The 21273-nt window shown below is 43.8% G+C and overlaps 1 protein-coding gene across 3 annotated transcripts in view; it reads right to left on the bottom strand.

Moving 5' to 3' along the window:
• Positions 1-21273, bottom strand: part of FRMD4A (FERM domain containing 4A) — a 692562-nt gene that overhangs the window by 201926 nt on the left and 469363 nt on the right. For all 3 annotated transcript variants that reach the window (XM_032158219.2, XM_058431644.1, XM_058431642.1), the window contains one exon: positions 11879-11944. In XM_032158219.2, the coding sequence (XP_032014110.1) occupies positions 11879-11944 (66 nt within the window). The remainder of the gene's footprint in view (positions 1-11878; positions 11945-21273) is intronic.

The following is a 21273-nucleotide window of genomic DNA, read 5'->3' as shown; positions in this document are numbered from 1 at the left end:
CCTCCCTTCGTCCCTTCCTTCCTCCCTTCCTCCCTCCCTTCCTCCCTCCCTCCCTTCCTTCCTCCCTCCCTCCCTTCCTTCCTCCCTCCCTTCCTTCCTCCCTCCCTTCCTTCCTCCCTTCCTTCCTTCCTTCCACTGGATGGGACAAGTTGCAGCAGAGGCTGCCAGATGAGTAAATCTGCCTCCTCATGTCCTCCTGGATCCCCTTACAAGAAAGGACAGGGTCCAGTGGGTGGGATGTGTGGAGAAGGGAAGCCATTCCAGGCATAGCAGAGCTGAGGAAGAACACTCAGCCCATTCTAGGAAATGGAAGAACCGGCCACTCCTGGACTTGTAAAAAGTTCTGCAACCATAATAATCATTGACCACCTCTAGACGGGAACTCCTAACCCAAAAAAAGGGATGCTTAGATCTGTGTAGCACAGTGGTAGACAAATAGTAAATATTTACCAAAAAAGCAAGTACTTGAATTAAGCAATGTGCCCCAAATCAAACTGTGAGTTATGGATTAACAAAAACGATGACAGCCACAGATTTGTTACCCCTTGGGTCCCTGTTACCCTATCCTTATGCTCTACATAGAGGTGTGTGCACACATGTGTGCCTTTCCCCTGTAAATACAATTGTTTGCATTTTGCAGAACTGCATTGTGAGTTGAGTTTGTTTTCATCTCCCCAATCCCTTCTTATTCCCCCTTAGCAGAGAGACAGAAACTAGGAGCGTGTAGTTTAATGTCCTATCCTGAGGCTCCCATCTGCACAGAGTCTCCTATGGGGCACCACAGGGAAGACGTGGAAAGGATTTTGTGAAGATATCATAGAAAAATAACTCAGTAGTAAAAGAAACAACCGCCTGCAATGTTCTGGAGGGCTAAGTCTTCCCTCCCCTTTTTTCTCTCTCCCTTCACGTTTGAGCCACATGAAATTGTCCTCTTAGCAGGATAAAGTCTGCCAAATATTGGCAATTTCAAATGGTTTCAATGAATACATTTTACAACAGGTTAAAATTGGCATCAAAGGGACAAGGGGCACAGACATGGAGGTGGTCCAGGAAGAAGGCGGAGGGGGGCAGGGGCGCAAAGAAGGGATGTTGCCAGGCAACCGGCAGCGTGGACCCATTAGGCTGGGGAGAAGGGAATGGTCTCTTCTCCTCTCCTCAACCAGCACCTGGGTGTGTGTGTTTGTGTGTGTGTGTGTGTGTGTGTGTGTGTGTGTGTATACGGGGCAGGTGGTTCCCTAGATGATCGCATCAACCTGCTGTATCCTGATGCTCAGTCCTCTCTCACAGCCTCTCGGGGAGACTGGAATTCCCCTTTGTTCTAACCAGGGCTGAAGGAAAGCTCACCAACTTTTCCACAAAGGCCTTGGCTGAAGAAAGAAGATGGATCGTGTCTCCTCCCTCCTCACCAAGGGGGAAACGACTTAGCTGCTTGTGCTCCCCAAGAGTATATTTTATGGACTATTTCTTATTCCTCTGCATCACTCAATGCGTTTTTGATTACAAATAGATTTACCATTGCGTTATCTGTCTGTGCTCTATATCTTACCACGTCTTTCTTCACCATGTGCTTTTCAAATATTAAATATTATCAGCCACCCCTGGGGGCTGGGAAGACATCTGTTTTGCTCATTTGGTGGAGTGCCCAGCTTTGCAGAGAGGAGCCTAATAAATGATGATGGGATTACAGTGAGGTGTGAGGTCAGCCCAAAGTGGGGTTGCCTGAACCCCTTTGGCTCTTGTTTTAGGAGGTGGCCTGGTGGCCTGGGAGGTCCCGGACAGAAGGTTCATAACACTGAGTCCCTCTGTCTGCTCCCAGCTTCTGCACACGCCTTCCCAGCCCTTGGCTGTGACAGTAACTCCTGGTGGATTCAGACCAGACAGGAGCACATGGCAGACCTGGAGCACGCCTTGGTAGATGGCCCAGCAGGCAGACCACAATGAGCCCACCTGCCCACACTGCTCAGTTGGGAAGATATGGAATCAACTCTGTATTCTCTGCTTGGCAACATGCATTTTGAGGGGGATTCCCGCTTTACTTGGTAGAAGACAATCTCCTGCATTTTTTTCTTTTTTTGAGATGGAGTTTCACTCTTGTTGCCCAGGCTAGAGTGCAATGGTGCGATCTTGGCTCACTGCAACCTCCAACTCCCACGTTCAAGGGATTCTCCTGCCTCAGCTTCCCTAGTAGCTGGCATACAAGCATGCACCACCATGCCTGGCTAATTTTGTATTTTTAGTAGAGACGGGCTTTCACCATGTTGGTCAGGCTGGTCTCAAAGTCCCGACCTCAGGTGACCCACCCGCCTCGGCCTCCCAAAGTGTTGGGATTACAGGCATGAGCCACAGCACCTGGCCATCTCTTGCATTTTTGCAGAAGAATATCATTAACCACAGAAGTTGCTAAGGCTGGGCTATGAGGGTGAATATAAACATGGGTGTGCACCCGTGCATAGAGAATCCAAGTTTAGGCTGGGCGCAGTGTCTCATACCTGTAATCCCAGCATTTGGGAGGCTGAGGTGGGTGGATCACCTGAGGTCAGGAGTTCGAGACCAGCCTGGCCAACATGGTGAAATCCCGCCTCTACTAAAAATAAACAAATAAGCTTGGGGTGGTGGCAGGTGCCTGTAATCCCAGCTACTCAGAAGGCTGAGGCAGGAGAAGCACTTGAACCCAGGAGGCTGAGGCAGGAGAATTGCTTGAACCCAGGAGGCGGAGGTTGCAATAAGCCAGTAAGCCGAGATTGCAACATTGCACCCCAGCCTGGGTGACAGAGTAAGGCTCCATCTCAAAAAAAAGAGAACCCAAGTTTATTCACCTATTTTATGTAAGGCTATTACAGTTCTAGATTTTTTTTTTTTTAATTATACTTTAGGTTTTAGGGTACATGTGCACAATGTGCAGGTTTGTTACATGTGTATCCATGTGCCATGTTGATTTCCTGCACCCATTAACTCGTCATTTAGCATTAGGTATATCTCCTAATGCTGTCCCTCCCCTCTCCCCCCACCCCACAACAGTCGCCGGAGTGTGATGTTCCCCTTCCTGTGTCCATGAGTTCTCGTTGTTCAATTCCCACCTATGAGTGAGAACATGCAGTGTTTGGTTTTTTGTCCTTGCGATAGTTTACTGAGAATGATGTTTTCCAATTTCATCCATGTCCCTACAAAGGACACGAACTCATCATTTTTTATGGCTGCATAGTATTCCATGGTGTATATGTGCCACATTTTCTTAATCCAGTCTATTGTTGTTGGATATTTGGGTTGGTTCCAAGTCTTTGCTATTGTGAATAGTGCCGCAATAAACATACGTGTGCATGTGTCTTACAGTTCTAGATTTTTAAAAAGTCATACATTTTTTTTTCTAGCCCATAATAGGCCAGACTATTTACTTGCCCTCAATGCTATTTTACTGACAGCCCATCTTAATGTACTTGACCTTTAAGATAGGATATCACCAGCATCGCTGTCAGACAGAGGAAAGTGACAGGAAGGCAACCATTATTTCATCCACTGCTGTGGAAGTTTCTTCCGCACCTGCTAGCCCGAGACTTATGCATGACACGCAAGTCCTTCATGAGGATGTGTCACATGTTTCAGGCTTTCCCAGATAGGTTAGGAAGTGAGTTCAAAGGAATGAAATGACCTGGGTAAGCCCATCTTCAGTTGCAGACCTGAGATAAGGTTTGAAGTCTTTGGTTGCATCGTTCACAGCTCTGGTGTCAGGGGCTGGCGGAGGAGCATGTTCCAGGTGAACTATTAATAGATCATATCTTGGGCTTTTATTATATATACTGGTTATGGTGCAGTGAAAAGAGAATGGGCTATAGTATCAGAGGACCTATGCTCAAGCTACCTATACTTAACTAGCTATGCGACCTTGAGCAAGTTATTTAATCTTTCTGAATTTCTGTTTGCTTGGCACCTACTTTACACAGTTACTGTGAGGATTAAATAAGATATGCTCCATATAAATTCTATAAAGAATTGTAGGCCAGGTGTAGTGGCTCATGCCTGTAATCCTAGCACTTTGGGAGGCCAAGGCAGGTGGATCACCTGAGATCAGGAGTTAAAGAGAAGCCTGGCCAACACAGTGAAACCCCATCTCTACAAACACACAAAGATTAGCTGGGCATGATGGCGGGTGCCTGTAATTCCAGCAACTCTGGAGGCTGAGGTGGGAGAATCACTTGAACCCAGGAGGCAGAGGTTGCAGTGAGCAGAGATTACGCCACTGCACTCCAGCCTGGGCGACAGAGTGAGACTCTGTCTCAAAACAAAACAAAACAAAAAAAAAAGAAAAAGAATTGTAAAATGTAGTTATTATTGTGCCAAACGTCCAGTATTATATCTGGGTAACCCCAAACAATTTGATTGCCTTCATAATATTTTCTCTAGCTTAAATTGTTTTCTATCTTCTATAGCAGGAATCCCCAACCCCTGGGCCACCAGTCTGTGGCCTGTTAGGAATGGGGCTGCACAGCAGGAGATGAGCAGCGAGAGAAGCTTCATCTATACATATAGCCTCTCCCCATTGCTTGCATTACTGCCTGAGCCCCGCCTCCTGTCAGATCAGCAGCAGCATTAGATTCTCACAGGAGTCCAAACCCTACTGTGAACTATACACGTGAGGGATCTAGGCTGCACACTCCTTGTAAGAATCTAGGCCAGGCGTGGTGGCTCATACCTGTAATCTCAGCACTTTGGGAGGCCGAGGCGGGTGGATCATGAGGTCAGGAGATTGAGACCATGCTGGCCAACATGGTGAAACCCTGTCTCTACTAAAAATACAAAAATTAGTTGGGTGTGGTGGCGCGTGCCTGTAATCCCAGCCACTCAGGAGGCTGAGGCAGGAGAATCGCTTGAACTCAGGAGGCAAAGGTTGCAGTGAGCTGAGATTGCACCACTGCACTCCAGCCTGGTGACAAAGCAAGACTCTGTCTCAAAAAAAAAAAAAAAAAAAGATGCCCATCACTCACATGTGGGACCATCTAGTTGCAGGAAAACAAGCTCAGGGCTCCCACTGATTTGACATTACGGTGAGTTGTAGAATTATTTCATTATATGTTACAATGTAGTAATCATGGAAATAAAGTGCACAATAAATGTAATATGCTTGAATCATCCTGACACCATACCCCCCACACCCTATCTGTGGAAAAATTGTCTTTCATGAAACCAGTCCCTGGTGCCAAAAAGGTTTGGGCCTGCTGCTCTAGAAATAGCCATCCAAAAGAAATACAACGTGAGCCACAAAAGTTAGCCCAATATAAGATTTTATTTATTTATTTATTTTTTTGAGATGGAGTCTTGCTCTATTGCCGGGCTGGAGTGCAGTGGCATGACCTCGACTCACTGCAACTTCTACCTCACGGGTTCAAGTGATTCCCCTGCCTCAGCTTCCCGAGTAGCTGGGACTACAGGCGCATGCCACTATGCCTGGTAGAGACAGGTTTCAGTATGTCGGCCAGGATGGTCTTGATCTCCTGACCTCATGATCTGCCCGCCTCGGCCTCCCAAAGTGCTGGGATTACAGGCGTGAGCCATCACACCCGGCCAAGATTTTGATTTTTTTAGCCATATCTAAAAAGTTAAAAGGTGAAATTTATTATATATTTATTTTATCTTAATATATCCAAAATATTATCATTTTAACACGGACTCACCAAGGCAAAAATCATTTACAAGACATTTTACTTAAGTTTTATAGGAAGTCTTCACAAGCTAGTATGTGATTTATACTTGCTCACAGCTGGCGTGTGATTTATGCTTGCACACAGCTGGCGTGTGATTTATGCTTGCACATATCTCAGTTTGCACTGGCCACATTTTGCTCAATGGCCACATGTGGCTGGTGGCTACAGTACCACGAGGTGCAGCTTAGATCTTTCCAAATGCTTCTGTCTTGGTTGCTTTCTCAGGATTATGAGCCCTGTGTAATACACAGCAATAATCTAACTGCTATCTTTAATTCCCTTAGAAAACATGGACTAGTCACAGTTTGCTCCACTTCTCAGAATCATAGGGACGCTTTGTTCCTCTATTTGCACACAGTGGACAGTTGTAAATGTCTTGCCAATGGCCATTAAGGGACTGGGTCAGAGGGGAGAGATGTGGAAATCCTAGGGCAGCTTGGAACTTGGAAAGGAGAATCACATCGTGGGGCAGCTCCCTAGAGAAAGCAAAGTGCGAGGTTCACTGTGGCAGAATTGAGGGGATGGAGAGGACTCCTATGTGTAAAGCTCTTATCATCAAAGGGAAGAAGGGCTGGGCGCGTTGGCAGTGGCTCACGCCTGCCATCTTAACACTTTGAGAAGGACTAAGGCAGGAAGATCACTTGGGATCTGGAGTTGGAGACCAGTTGGGACAGCAGAGGGAGACCCTGTCTCTCTAAAAATTTAAAAAATTAGCCGGGCGTGGTAATGCACATCTGTCAGCCCCAGCTACTGGAGAGGCTGAGATGAGAGGATCACTTGAGCCCAGAAGGTTGAGGTTGCAGTGAGCTGTAATTGCACCACTGCACCACAGCTGGTTGATAGAGCGAGACCCTGCCTCAAAAAAAGTGGGGGCCAGGTGTGGTGGTTCACGCCTGTAATCCCAGCACTTTGTGAGAGGCTGTGGTGGGCGGGTTACCTGAGGTCAGGAATTCCAGACCAGCCTCGTCAACATGGCACAACCCTGTCTCTATTAAAAATACAAAATTAGCTGGGCATGGTGGTGCAGGCCTATAGTCCCAGGTACTCGGGAGGCTGAGACAGGAGAACCGTTTGAACCCAGGAAGTGGAGGTTGCAGTGAGCCAAGATTGCACCACTGCACTCTAGCCTGGGCAATAGAGGAAGACTCTCTCAAAAACAAAACAAAACAAAACAAAAAACCCCAAAAATGGGGGTGGGGAAGAAATTCGGCCAACTATTCATCTAAAGTGATGGGGAGAGGCACTGAAACGAAGCCTGCCTAGCAGTAGAAGGTCAGATCGGTTTTTCTGGCACTGGGCTGGCTCCCTGTGAGACAGGATATCTGCAGTCTCACAAGCCTCAAGAGAACCAAATAAGGAAGGGCCACACCTCAGCCATTCCATTCTAGTGAAAATCCACTCTATTTTTATGAAGGTCAAGAGAAAGGGTCCAGAATCTTTCCTACTAACGGCTTCCTGTACCCCATCTAGCAACTCTCACTGTCCAGAAATTCTTACTTAAATCATTCTCACTATGGCTAAAGCACACTTCCCTTTCTCTGCTCTCAAAATACTCCCCCAAATACACATTTGGGTCAGAAAATAAATGAAGAAAATAATTTTCCAGGAGCAAGGATATGACAACGAGACTTGGGGAGTTCGGCTGACCATAAAAAATGCTCTGCCCCCCATATCTGGCTATAGCGTCCTCCAGAAGAGGCAGTTCCAAGACTGAGATGAGGGTGGCTCCTCTCATTCTGATGAAGGCTTATTTTCTTTTTTTTTGGTGGTGGGGGACAAAGTCTTGCTCTGCCGCCCAGGCTGGAGTGCAGTGGTGTGATCTTGGCTCACTGCAACCTCCGCCTCCCAGGTTCAAGTCATTCTCCTGTCTCATCTTCCCGAGTAGCTGGGATTATAGGCGTGCACCACCACACTGAGTTATTTATTTATTTATTTTTTGTATTTTTAGTAGAGGCGGGGTTTCACCATGTTGGCCAGGCTGGTTTCGAACTCCTGACATCAAGTGATCCACTCTCCTTGGCCTCCCAAAATGCTGGGATTACAGGTGTGAGCCACCGCATCTGGCCTGATAAAGGCTTTTTTTAAGTACATTTCCAACTAGTGGAAACAATTTTGGAAGACAGAGCAGAAGATGCTGTCCGTGGGCTGAACTGCAGGGCCATCTGTCTATGCAACCTGCATGTGTCCACAACCAAGGCTGCAGGCATGCTCTGGGGCTGAATGCTCACGTCACCTTCCAGCTGCTCTTAAGTGGAATTTCAGGACTTACGGAGCTACCTGGTAAAGACGTGGGTGTCAGGAAATTACCTGTGGATTTAGGGATGAGCCTCTTGAATATTAATTCCTAGTATGTCACTCTTGACTGTTTGCCCTCCCCTACTGTGAGTAACGCGTGATCTACTCAGAGCAATAGAGGATTTGGAAGCACAGATTTCACTTGGTAATCTCGAAGTGCTATATAGAATAAGCAGGAAACATTAGGATGACGGTCATTTTTTCTCTGCAACCCAGATAAGGGAAATGTTATGCTCGGAGTGGCCGAGTTTACAGTGCTGCATGAAATTATCTGTGTGGTTGTCGGCTTACTGCATCTTCCTGGCAAGAGGCAAATGGGGAGTCGGTTTGGATGCCATCAGCTTTCTCGCCCAACATGGATGCCATAGAAGCTCCCCTGCGTCTGAAGATCTGAGGTATAGCCTTTGATGAGTTTCCTATCCTCATAGTGGCTAAAAACTAACCTTCCCCATCTGCCCCATCTTATTAATCTCTTTCAGTCAGCCACCCTCATGCAAATCCATTTACTTCTCTGGGGGAGAGAAACACTTGCTCTAAACCTGACTCTGTATGTTACAAACCTTGTCAGGTCAATGCAGGTGTCTTTTCCACCCATCCCCGTCTCTACAGCTCCAGGTCAAAAGATCAGGAAAGGCATTGCTTTGTCTAAGGCTTATTACAAATGTTCTGAAATTATTCTTAACAATATCAGTCTCAGTGTTTAATATATTTTGATGACTAAAGTATAAATGAACCTGAAGTCTACCACTCTCTGAATGTAAAATATGAAATAGTTTAGGTCAAATGTTTTATTAAAAACCTAGAGGTGGGTCCAGATGAGCTAGAGAATCCAGATTCCCTTTAGAAAGGATACTGCCCAACAGATAGAATCCTGGGCAACAGAATTTTGCAGAGGAGAAAAAAAGAGTGATAGATTTAAGCTGCCTTTCATTCAGTAGTTTTAATTTTGTTTCTCCAAGTTTTGCTAAAGCCCATTCTGCAATTAATTTAGAATCTTTCCATATATATAAATATAAATATATATATGTATTTAGCTTAACACACACAAACACTGTCTATCTATCAATCTATCTATCTATCTGTCTATCTATCTATCTATCTATCTATCTATCTATCTATCTATCTATCTATCATCTATCTACCTATCATCTATACATAGATACACGCACTATCGATGCCTAGATAGACAAATAGTGTGTGTATTTATCTATGTATAGGTAGTGTGTATATCTCTCAATGTGTAGAATGTGTGTGTATCTATAGACAGATTGTGTGTGTGTGTGTGTGTGTGTATGTATGTGTGTGTGTGTGTTAAGCTAAATCCTCTGTGAAGCAACTGGTACTCTGGCAAGAAGTCTTTGGGGGAAGTAATGCCAAGGCATCTTAGGGTTTGCCCATTCTTTCATTCAACAAGTCTTTATTAGTGACATTACGTGCTTGACCCTGGGCTAGGTACTGGGGATACACCATGATAGAGACACAGATCTAGCCCTCAAACTGTCGGGGGCTCCAGGAAGTGATAACAAGTACACAACCAGTCACAGCGAGGTGTGGCCGTGTCATAAGAAAGAAACTCAGTACAGACTAGACGGAGGGGGTCAGGGAAAGCGTTGGTGGGGTGTGTCTTCCAAGTTGTGATATAAAGACCTAAGAGAGACCAGCCCGGTCCAGGGCATGGGGGTGTGGGAAGGAGTGTGTTCCAGGAAGAGAGAATAACATGGGAAGCCTGTTCTGTAAAGCGGTGGGAAGAACATGAACTTCTCTCGTTCGCCTAATTCAACATTTTCTTGATTTTATAGGGTCGAGGATAACTGTTGCCAAACTGCGCACATCAGTAATTAAATCTATTTTTTTCTGAAAGCAGGCTGGCCAAGAGATAGTTTCTAAACTGCCATTTGAGGTCTCATTTCCCATTCCAGAAGGTGGCTTCTTTCTAAACCTCCAAGCTTTGATTCAGGAAAAGCATGTAAAATACACCAGACCACTCACCTACACACTCTTCATACTGACTCTTGGCAATTTGAAGCTTCGAATGTTTCTCAATTAATGATTCTGCTAATTAACGAGATCTCACTCAATTTGATGGTTTCCCTTTATTGCCTCATTCTTCCAAATTCAAACCACAAATTTGACTTTTAATGACTTTAGGCCACGGAACCTAGCCTAAAACAGCCGTAATCTAAAATGCAGGAGAACCCTGTAAATAGGGATATGTTAATCACAGCATTTACTTCTAATAGTGGGAAAATTATTTTTTTAAATCCCTTAAATATACTCAAATGGGGAAATGATTAGATAATAATGGTATATCAATTTCCAGAATTTATGCAGCTGTTCAGGAGAATGACAATTTACAGTAACTTAGAAAATGTTAGTGAAAGACAATGGTAAGTGGAAAAGGAAAAATAAGATATGTAGAATTATACATGTACTATGATTACAGCCATGCAAGAAATATAAATATGAAAAATGCTGGAAAGAAATCCACCAAAAAGACAACCACACTTGAGTTAGTGTCATGTGCTTAAGAGCCTTTTTCCTATTTTCTGTTTCCGATATTGCATTTATAAAGCCTTTATCATTTGAATCCTATTAAAAGTATTAACTCAAAGTCAGGAGTTTGAACATTTTCAATTCCAAGCAGCATGTACAAGGCAACACGAGACGAAAGTATCTGCATGCGAGTTTCCCCTTTGAAGTAGCATCTCTTCCCCCATGAGCAGATGGCATCCTCTCAACCCACTGATGAACTGCAGCTTCCTCACAGCAAAAAGTGATAGAGAATGAGATACAATGCTCTAGGACCCAGACATAGATATCTAAGAATAAACAGCAAGCAAATGTAATAAAAATTGGCATTGAACAACAGATTTGGAATGGTAAACTTTTTAAGTCAGAGTGGGAGACACCATTCTTTAGAGCTTTGGGTCAAACAACGGTCTGTTTAAGAACAAGTTGAAAAAGGTGAGGGTCTATGATTCCAATTACTTCTCTAACTTTGCTGACACTGATGTGTTCTTAGTTGGAATTGATTGATTTTCTGCATCTCAGTTTCTCCAGATGCTCACAAGTGATGCCAATGTCAACCCATGGGATGGGGTAAGAAGGGGGTCGCTCAGCAGTTAGAAAGAGGACAGAGTACAGAGATTGTTCCTCTTTAATCTCAACTGGAAAAGAAAAGAACAAACCTTTAGGCCAGCCACAGTGGCTCACGTCTATAATCCCAGCACTTTGGGAGGCCGAGACGGGCAGATCATCTGAGGTCAGGAGTTCGAGACCAGCCTGACCAGCACGGAGAAACCCCGTCTCAACTAAAAATACAAAAAATTAGCCGGGAATGGTGGCACATGCCTGTAGTCCCAGCTACTTGGGAGGCTGAGGCAGGAGAATCGCTTGAACCTGGGAGGCAGAGGTTGCGGTGAGCTGAGATCGTGCCACTGCACTTCAGTCTGGGCAACAAGAGCCAGACTCTGTCTCAAAACAAAACAAGACTAAAAAACAAACAAAAAGAACCAAACCTTTTTCTATCCCCTCTGAGCAAGGAAGACTAAATCAATTTTAGTTACAGGAAGAGTTATTTAGGTTACATTGTAGTTAACTCCTTCCAGGCAGAAAGAATAGCTAATGGCATTATGGAATTTCCTTTTCTAGAAATTTGTAGCAATAGAGTAGGGTACCTCTGGCCTTGGATGCCTTAGGCTGGTGTACAGACACAACCAAAATAGCACACACACAAAACATCCTGGTGGGTCCTAGTCATTCTCTCACAGATATTAACAGAGATTTAAAAACAGTTTACCAAATCCCCCTTCACCCCCAGCTGGATCAAGGTCTGAAACCACATCAGTCACCAAAGAAACTCAGAAAGTTGACCAAAAGCAATTTACCTGTACTAGGAGTTCCAGCTTCCTATCATCAAGAAGATGTACTTGACATCGGCGGCCCTCCGTCATCTAAGAGGGAAGAGAAATGGTAGTCACTGAGAGTCTAGCAGCCAGACAAAGGGTTAGAGGGTCACTGACGCTGCACTCTGCCAGGCATATTCCTCTGGGTAAAACTTCCTCTGGGAGTCGGCACGGTATAACGCCAGGAGTTGGAAGGATCAGTTCATTCATTCATTCAAAAATATCTATTGAGGCTGGGCACGGTGGCTCACGCCTGTAATCCCAGTACTTTAGGAGGCCGAGGTGGGTGGATCACCTGAGGTCAGGAGTTTGAGACCAACCTGGAGCCTGACCAACATGGAGAAACCCCATCTCTACTAAAAATACAAAATTAGCCGGGTGTGGTGGTGCATACCTGTAATTTCAGCTACTTGGGAGGCTGAGGCAGGAGAATCTCTTGAACCCAGGAGGTGGAGGTTGCAGTGAGCCGAGATCACATCACTGCACTCCAACCTGGGCAACAAGAGCAAAACTCCCTCTCGAAAAAAAAAAAAGAAAGAAAATATCAGTTGAGCACTTTCTACATGCCAGGTACTTTTCTGGGAGCTGGGTGTACCATGGCACACGAGACAAAGTCCCCATCCTCATGGAGCTTATATTCTAATGAGGGAGATGTAAAATTAATTAGCAAATACATATATAACATATTCTCAGGGGTGGTGCGTGTTGTTCATTCTTCACTTATTCTTCCATTCAATAACTGTACCCGCATGTGTTAGGGACAGAGCTCAGGATCCAATCTCTGCCTCCTCTTCATTTATCCCACTTGCTGGTAACCAGAAAGCAGATGACCACCCACCTGGCAATGAATTTGATTTCTGTGTTAGTTAATCAGCCCCCTTCTTGTGTGTGACCTGATTCCCTACAGCGCTGTCACCAATAACAGAAAAGCACTGGCGATAAGAGTCCACAGGCAAATCCAACCCCATCTCTTGTGACTTTCAGGACTGAAATCTCTGAGTGGTATAACAGAAAGCCTGGGAGACCCAAGTCTAGTCTTGGTCCTGCTGGTTACAAGGGGCTGCAGGACTCTGGACAAGTTACCGTTCGTCTCCATGCCCCTGTCTCATGTCCAAAAATAAATGGGCTGAGCCCAGTGGGCTGCTGCTGAATGTTTAACAACTGGCTTTCTGGAAGGAAAAAGCCTGATTTGTAGCATTTGCTGGAGCCTGGCATCACCCTCAAAGGAAATCCTTTGAAGAACAAGGCTTCTCATGGATGTCAACTGGTGACTGTCCTAACCATAAATTGTCTTGCTGCACTCTAAATACCTTCGCTGTGTCTGATTTCAAGCTACTGTCATGGCAACACTGCTAGTAATTCCAACATACAGATATGATAGACAAACATAACCTTAAGCTCATGGAAAACAGTTAAGTGCCGTAAAAATAATTAGGAAGGGATAGATTTTTATTATCTTTGTTTGTTAACACCATGTGTTTAAGCATGTGTATATAATTTCATTTTAACAATGGCTATGCTTTACAATTGGCACCCCACAGTCCTGAAAATGTCGCAATTGGCTCTCCCAGGCTAGTATGAAATAGCTCCAACACTACTCTCTGGACCAGATGACACATAAGTTTCCTTCCTTGTATTTCTTTAGAGGAACTCCTTTAGAGAGCTCAATGCCTATTTTATATGACTCTACAGTCCCCACTAAATACAGTCCTTTTCCCCTGTATTTAGTGGCTAACTGGCCACTTTAAGCAGATCTAAAGAAAGGGGGCACATGAGCAGATCCTGGCCTTGTCTCCTTGTCCAGCCATGAGGGTCCTTCTCATAAACCTTTCCTCGAGGAAAGATAAAAAAGACAGTCTCAGATGAGACACAATCTTGCCTTTACACACTTAGCACAGTGCCTGGCCCTAAGGGAGCTCTTGTTTAATTTAATTTTTTTTTAGACAGAGTCTTGCTCTGTTGTCCAGGCTGGGGTGCAGCGATACGATCTTAACTCACTGCAACCTCCACTTCCCAGGCTCAAGCGATACTCCCACCTCAGCCTCCTCAGTAGCTGGGACTACAGAGCAGTCTCGTTTCTCTTACGCGCCACGGGACGTACCAACTCTCCAGGCTAGAATAACGCTGACATTTCTCAAGGCCTGTTAGGTTTGGAACTGCGATCCTGACGAGAATGAGCGTCTCTGCAAATGGAAGCAGTTGGTGGCACAGTCGCGGGCCGAAGGTGCCTACTGCACTCACGGCTCAGTCCCACTCAGTGGCCAGCCATCCTGCGTCCTTCGTGACCCTCTCCTCCACGCTGAGCTCCTGGAGACCGGGAGTTATGGACTGGATTGTGCTCCCCTAAAACTCATATGGTGAAGCCCTAACCCCCAATGTATTTGCAGGTAGGGAAAGATCAAATAAATAACAAGAAAAGACAGTCTCTTCTCTTCTGGTTCAACAGGGATTATTCACTTATCACCAACATATCCAAAGCTGTCATGAAATCCTATGAGAAAATTATCTTATTCCTTCCTCAAAAGAAGTCATCCCGTATTTCCATCAAGTCAGGTTTTCCTTGTTTTGGGATCTCAATCAACATAGCATGTCCTGCTTACATGGGGGCTAATTTCAATGTCTCTTGATTCTGAGTTGTAACAATGACTCAGCAGCCCCCAGCTCTGAGAAAAATCAAGAAAAGTTTCACATACTCCTAAACACTCCAGTGAACAGATTAAAAACAGAGGAAAAACTTCAATCCAAAGTCTTGCCATTCCGCATGTACAGGTCAAAGCAGGCAGCTGTGGACATTTGCAAAGTCCTTATTCACCCGTTGAACTCCTAACTTCAGGTGTTAATTGCCTTAGTGGGAAAACGGGCTCAGGTCCTATTAGAATCCATCAACCTTGCACAGAGTAAGCATCTTCACTGATTGACTTAATTTTTAAAAACCCATCCGCTTCCTTTCAATCATTCCCTAAGTTCAATGAAAGCCATTACAATTTTCAATTAGACTGAAATAGCTGCTGCTATACCAACATGTATAAATGATTCCTTCATCAGAAAAGTACACTAGAAATGTTAATTTCAAGTTTCAATATGGCAGATAATAGCAATTGCACAGGTACTTTAGATAAAATTTTCGAGCTACACAGATTCAGTTCTCATTGGAAAGAACCTAAGGTCAAGAGAGTAAAAGTTTTAAGAAGGAAAATGGTATCACATCCAGAAAGTTATGTTAAATTCTTTTAAAACTTTAATCATAGATTTGAGAAAAGTCTCGACTGAGAACAGGGGAGAGTTTTAAGAAAGAAATGCTGTTTGTTTTCTGCATCTATAAAACAGTTTTGAGCTTCTTTTTATCATAAAAGGTTAAGGGTACAAACATGCTCTTGAGTTACTCAATCACAGTCTAATACATTTTATGAAAACAAACTGGTATCTGAAAGACATTATTGGATCAAATAAAGTTTTAATCGCAGTAATAAAGAAGATGAAATGTATCATTTTCTTGAAATATTTCCAAGCTCACAAAGTTCACACTCACACTTAAAGGTCTTCCCTGAGGTTCTCATTTTCATCTGAAAAAAATAATCCTCATTACATAAAACAATCTCACCTTATCTGCTCAGAAATTTAAGGAAGTAACTATTTATCATGATGTTAGTATCCACCCTAGGTCTTCCAATTTCTTTCCTTTTCTCACAGTAATTCCTGGGAAATTTACAAACATGCTCCGTATTTTAATGCCTCCCTGTAGAAAGCAAAATGTCTCTGCAAACAGTCGGCACAGAGAAGGGTCTAAACAGACTCACCTTTGAATCATCATGTTTTTGAAGGTACAGCTTTCTTTGGACAGCACTGCTGTGGTTTATTTTTCAAAAGGGAGCACCTGCCTGTTGTTCCATACTCAAGTAAGATTAGAGTATCCTGTTCTTATCATCAGTTCAGAAAACTTCACCATTCTGGGTGTGTACATAGAAAGAATTGACATCTGTAGCTTTGTCTGTCTTGCCAGGCACAATACTAAAAATTGTGAAATAATACTGCTTTCCCTTGGATTTGTTTTGTTTTGTTTCATTTTTTTTTCATTTCCAGCTGTTCAGACACTACTGGAACCCTGGCATCACCCTCAAAGGAAATCCTTTAGAGAACAAGGCTTCTCATAGATGTCAACTGGCAACCATTCCAATAATCAACTGCCTTGCTACGATACAATTCTAGCCTACGCAGAGGCCTGCCAAGTGCCCTGTGATTCTAAAGGAAATATGAAAAAGTGTTATTTTGAAAGTGAAGTGTCTGCCCCAATTTATCCAACTTTGCTGCTAAGGTACATTCTGACATGAAGACTGTGCAGAAACATGTAAACACATTTATGATACTAGCTTCAGTGACCACAGCAGACTATCATTGATAAGTATCCTGGCCTGGCATGGTGGCTCACGCCTGTAATCTTAGCCCTTTGGGAGGCCGAGGCAGGTGGATTGCCTGAACTCAGGAGTTCGAGACCAACCTGGGCAACATGGCAAAACCCCGTCTCTACTAAAAATACAAAAAAAAATTAGCCAGTCATGGTGGTGCGTACCTGTAGTCCCAGCTACTTGGGAGGCTGAGGCACTAGAATTGCTTGAACCCAGGAGGTGGTGGTTGCAGTGAGCCAAGATTGCGCCACTGTATTCTAGCCTGGGTGACAGTGAGACTGTCTCAAAAAATAAAATAAAAAAATAAGTGACATGTATCCTAATTGTCATGCACGTGGACAGGGATTAAGAGGCAAAAACAAAAATATAGGAGTAGATGTGCAATGGTATTAGGCTTCTGGGTGGTTTACGCCACTCCATCTCACCCAAATATGACTTAACATGTTACCTTTGTTTTTTCAGTTAAAAAAGTGTAAAAAAGAAACTTTATCTAGAAAGATGAATGACCCTATTTGAGGTCAGGCATAGGAAATGGAGAACGAGCAGTTTCTTTCCCAGCAAATTTTAGATTGACTATCTTTTTAACATATAAAATCAAATATTAATAGACAAATGACAATGAGTTGTCACATGAGCCAGAATACTTAAGACTGAACACCTGACACATTCTCACCCTGCAGACAGAATTAATGGGAAGCCAGGCTAAACTCAGTGGCTCATGACTATAATCTCAACTCTTTGGGAGGCCAAGGAGGGAGGATCCTTTGAGGCCAGGAGTTTGAGACCAGCCTGGGCAACAGAGCAAGACCCCATCTCTACAAAAAAATTAAAAAATTAGCCAGGCGTGGGGTGCACACCTGTAGCCCCATCTACTCCAGAGGCTGAGGCAGGAGGACTGCTTGAGCCCAGGAGTTGTTGGCTGCAGTGAGCTATGATCCTGCCACTGCTCTCCAGCTTGGGCAACAGAGTGAGACCGTATTCCTAAAAAAAAAAAAAGTAGAATTAATGGGAAGTCCATTTTGTTTTGATCAGAAGTACTTTTGAGAGTGCAGATCAGATTTTGGAAAGAGGGATTTATAAATATATATTTTTTAGTGTATTTGTCTACAATAGCCTGATATATTATTAAAGGCAGAAGGAATAATTGTTCATATGTAGCAGGGGAGTCTCCGTTATGAGGCCTTACTAAAATAACAAGCAATAACAAATGGTGATTTCAGGATGCCTTGTAATATGGAGAGGTGCAGGGTACCCAGATCAGAGTTGGAATTTAATTTTTCTGGTTTAGGCTTAGATTGGAAACAGTCATAGGACAGCAACTTCGGAACATTCTGCTGCCCACACCACACAGGGACACGGAAGGTAATAGAATTTAAGGTTTGGCAAAGTCTTTTCTCTCTCTCTCTCTATTTGTGAGATGGAGTCTCATTTTATTGCCCAGGCTGGAGTGCAGTGGCACGATCTCGGCTCACTGCAACCTCTGCCTCCCAGGTTCAAGCGATTCTCCTGCCTCAGCCTCCCGAGTAGCTGGGATTACAGGTGCCTGCCAACATGCTCGGCTAATTTTTGTATTTTTAGTAGAGATGGGGTTTCACCATGTTGGCTAGGCTGGTCTTGAACTCCTGGCCTCACGTGATCCTCCTGCCTTGGCCTCCCAAAGTGCTAGGATTACAGGCATGAGCCACCATTCCCCACCATAGCAAAGCCATTTCTTAAAGACAGTGTAAACATTTTGAGTCAAAAAAAAAAAAAAGAAAAGAAAACCAAATATGTCTTACTAAGAATAGTTGCTCTTTGAATTCAAAACAAAGTCAACCCTATTTGCATATATTGCTTCCTATCACCTTTTTCTCAACATACCACCTTTCTTTCCTCTGTCTTTTTGGTTTAGCCACTTGTTGATGTCCTCTTTCTTCCTTTTCTTTCTTGCCCTTTGCAAAATAATTTTTTTTTTTTTTTTTTTTTTTTTTTTTTTTTTTGAGACACTGTCTCCCTCTGTCGCTCAGGCTGGAGTGAAGTGGTGCAATCACGGCTCACTGCAACCTCTGCCTCCTGAGTTCATGCGATTCTCCTGCCTCAGCCTCACGAGTAGCTGGGATTACAGGTACCCGCAACAATGCCCGGCTAATTTTTTGTATTTTTAGTAGAGATGGGGGTTTCACCGTGTTGGCCAGGCTGGTCTCGAACCCCTGAGCTCAGGTGATCCACCCGCCTTGGCCTCCCAAAATGCTGGGATTACAGGGGTGAGCCACCACACCTGGCCTGCAAAATAATTTCTATGCCATGGTATATGCCTGTGCAGGAGGAGCTGAGAAGAAAGAATCCTAGCTCCACTATTTAGAAGGTTTTTGTTTCATTTTGGTTTTTATTTATTTTTTTGAGAAAGGGTCTTGCTCTGTTGCCCAGGCTGGTGTGCAATGGTATGATCTTGGCTCACTGCAGCCTCAACCTCCTGGGCTCAACTGATTCTCCTGCCTTAGCCTCCCACACAAGCACTAGAATTACAGGAGTGATCCACCACGCCCAGCTTACTTCATCTTTTTAAGCCTTGTTCCTTGACTGTAGAAGAGGGATAAAACAGCTTCTACCTCTTAGGAATCCTGCAATTATTAAATTAACTAATGTTTGGCAATTTCTTAGTGCTGTACCTGGTACAAAGTATATACTCATCATGTTAGCTGTTAATTATTATCAGTTGTATGGTTTTGGAAATACTTGATATGTGTCAAACCCATAGTCCTTGTAAGGCAGGAGGTAGATATTATCAGGCTTTATTTTATATTTTATTTTATTTTATTTTATTTTATTATTTTATTTTATTTTATTTTATTTTATTTTATTTATTTTTATAGACAGAGTTTTGCTCTGTCTCCTAGGCTGGAGTGCGTTGGTGCTATCACAGCTCACTGCAGCTTCAACCTCCCAGGATCAAGCGATCCTCCCACCTCAGCCTCCTATCTGGGACTACAGGCACACACCACCATGCCCAGCTAACTGTGTTTATTTTTTGTAGAGACACGTCTCGCTATGTAAATTCTTGGACTCCAGTGACCCTCCCCACCTTAGCCTCCCAAAGTACTGAGATTACAAGCATGAGCCACCGTGCCTGGCCTAGAGCATTTTTATAGAAATATAATGCAGTTGTGCAAACTGATCCTGAGCCCAGAAAAAAAATGTGTTTTTTAAAACAAAAACTAAAAAATAGTCACTTGACACATGTATTCTCTTAGTTTCCTGAGGCTAATTTACACTGAAACTATTACAGGGCAGACACTGTGGGGCGGGGCTGAGGGAGGGTACGGTGAGGGAGGAGAGCTGTTCAGTGAGATGGTCACAGGCCTGCCAAAAAATTATTTTAGTCTAGTTACCAATTGCCTACTCGTTGACGTCCCTGTGAAAAGCAAGCCACCAAGTTGTTTCTGATATTCATTTTTGAGACAATAAATTTACAAGACAATAAAATCAGCAATATTAATGACTCACTAGAATTGCACAAAACAAAGAATTAACCTTCCAAGATATGCTTCAGTTAGGACAATTACCAATACTCCCCAAACCACCTGAAATGCTATCCTTTAAAACTTAGTCATCAGACAGACAATTTAGATTTCAAAAGCCAAGGCCCTACCCAGTGACTTACCGCTGACAGCACGTCCACGGTCCCTTAAACCACAGGACACCCTGAGGATGTCGGATGCGGGACAGCAGCCCCTCATGATCTGACCTCTGACCCAGGCTGTTGTGTGGCTCAGAAGGAAATTCCAAGGCCATGACTACAACTTCCCGGCACAAGTCATTGTTGGTGCTCCCGGGTACTGGGTCACCTCAAGAGCCACATCCTTCTCTCCACTTCAGTTTCCTTCACAGAAAAATGAAGACTCAAAGTCCAATCTAGGTACCCAAACATTGCAAGACCACAAAATCTCAATAATCATAAAGCACATCATAGCCAGGAGGAGATGAATGAATGCCACGCAGTTACAGCAACCTCAAGAAATTTACAGGAAATACACACATGGAAAGAAAGGACTTCAGGCAATTTAAAATCTGTTAAAAATATTAATCCCTGCCCTGTAATTCCAGCGCTTTGGGAGGCCGAGGTGGGCAGATCACTTGAGGTCAAGATCAGCCCCACCAACATGGTGAAACCTCGACTCTACTAAAAATACAAAAATTAGCCAGGTGTGTTGGCATGCACCTGTAATCCCAACAACTGGGGAGGATGAGGCAGGAGAATCACCTGAACCTGGGAGGCAAAGGTTGCAGTGAGCGGAGATCGGGCCACTGCACTCCAGCCTGGGCAACAGAGTGAAACTTAAAAAACAAACAATCAAAAAAATTAGATACATACAGACAGTGTAATGGTTACTACAGTGAAGTCGGTTAATATATCTATCATCTCACCTGGTTACTTTTTTTGTGGGACTAGAGCAGCTAAAATCTATTTATGTAACAAAAAACCCTAACACAATATAATTTTAACTTTATTCCTCATGTCATATATTACATCTCTAGACTTGTTCATCCTCCTTATCTACTGTGGTTCTGTATGTATCTACACATCTATGGGTATCCAATAGCATTATGATGTAAACTTCAAATATACACAGTCATATTTTTTTTTGTTTTGTTTTATGTTTTTGAGACAGGGTCTCACTCTGTGGTCCCAGCTGGAGTTCAGTGGCATGATCACAGCTCACTGCAACCTCTGCCTTCCTGGGGCTCAAGAGATTCTCCCACCTCAGCCACCCAAGTAGCTGGGATTACAGATGCACACCTCCACACAGGGCTAATTTTTGTATTTTTTGTAGATGTGGGGACTAGCCATGTTGTCCAGGCTGCTCTTGAACTCCTGGGCTCAAGTGATCGTCCCACCACAGCCTCCCAAAGTTCTGGGATTACAGGTGTGAGCCACCACTTGCAGCCCATATAGATATATATGTAATAAATAGAAAATAATGTAATATAATATAG

Source organism: Hylobates moloch, unplaced genomic scaffold, assembly GCF_009828535.3.
Source record: "Hylobates moloch isolate HMO894 unplaced genomic scaffold, HMol_V3 SCAFFOLD_2, whole genome shotgun sequence".
Classification (NCBI taxonomy): Eukaryota; Metazoa; Chordata; class Mammalia; order Primates; family Hylobatidae; genus Hylobates; species Hylobates moloch.
This window is presented reverse-complemented; position numbering and strand designations above follow the sequence as displayed.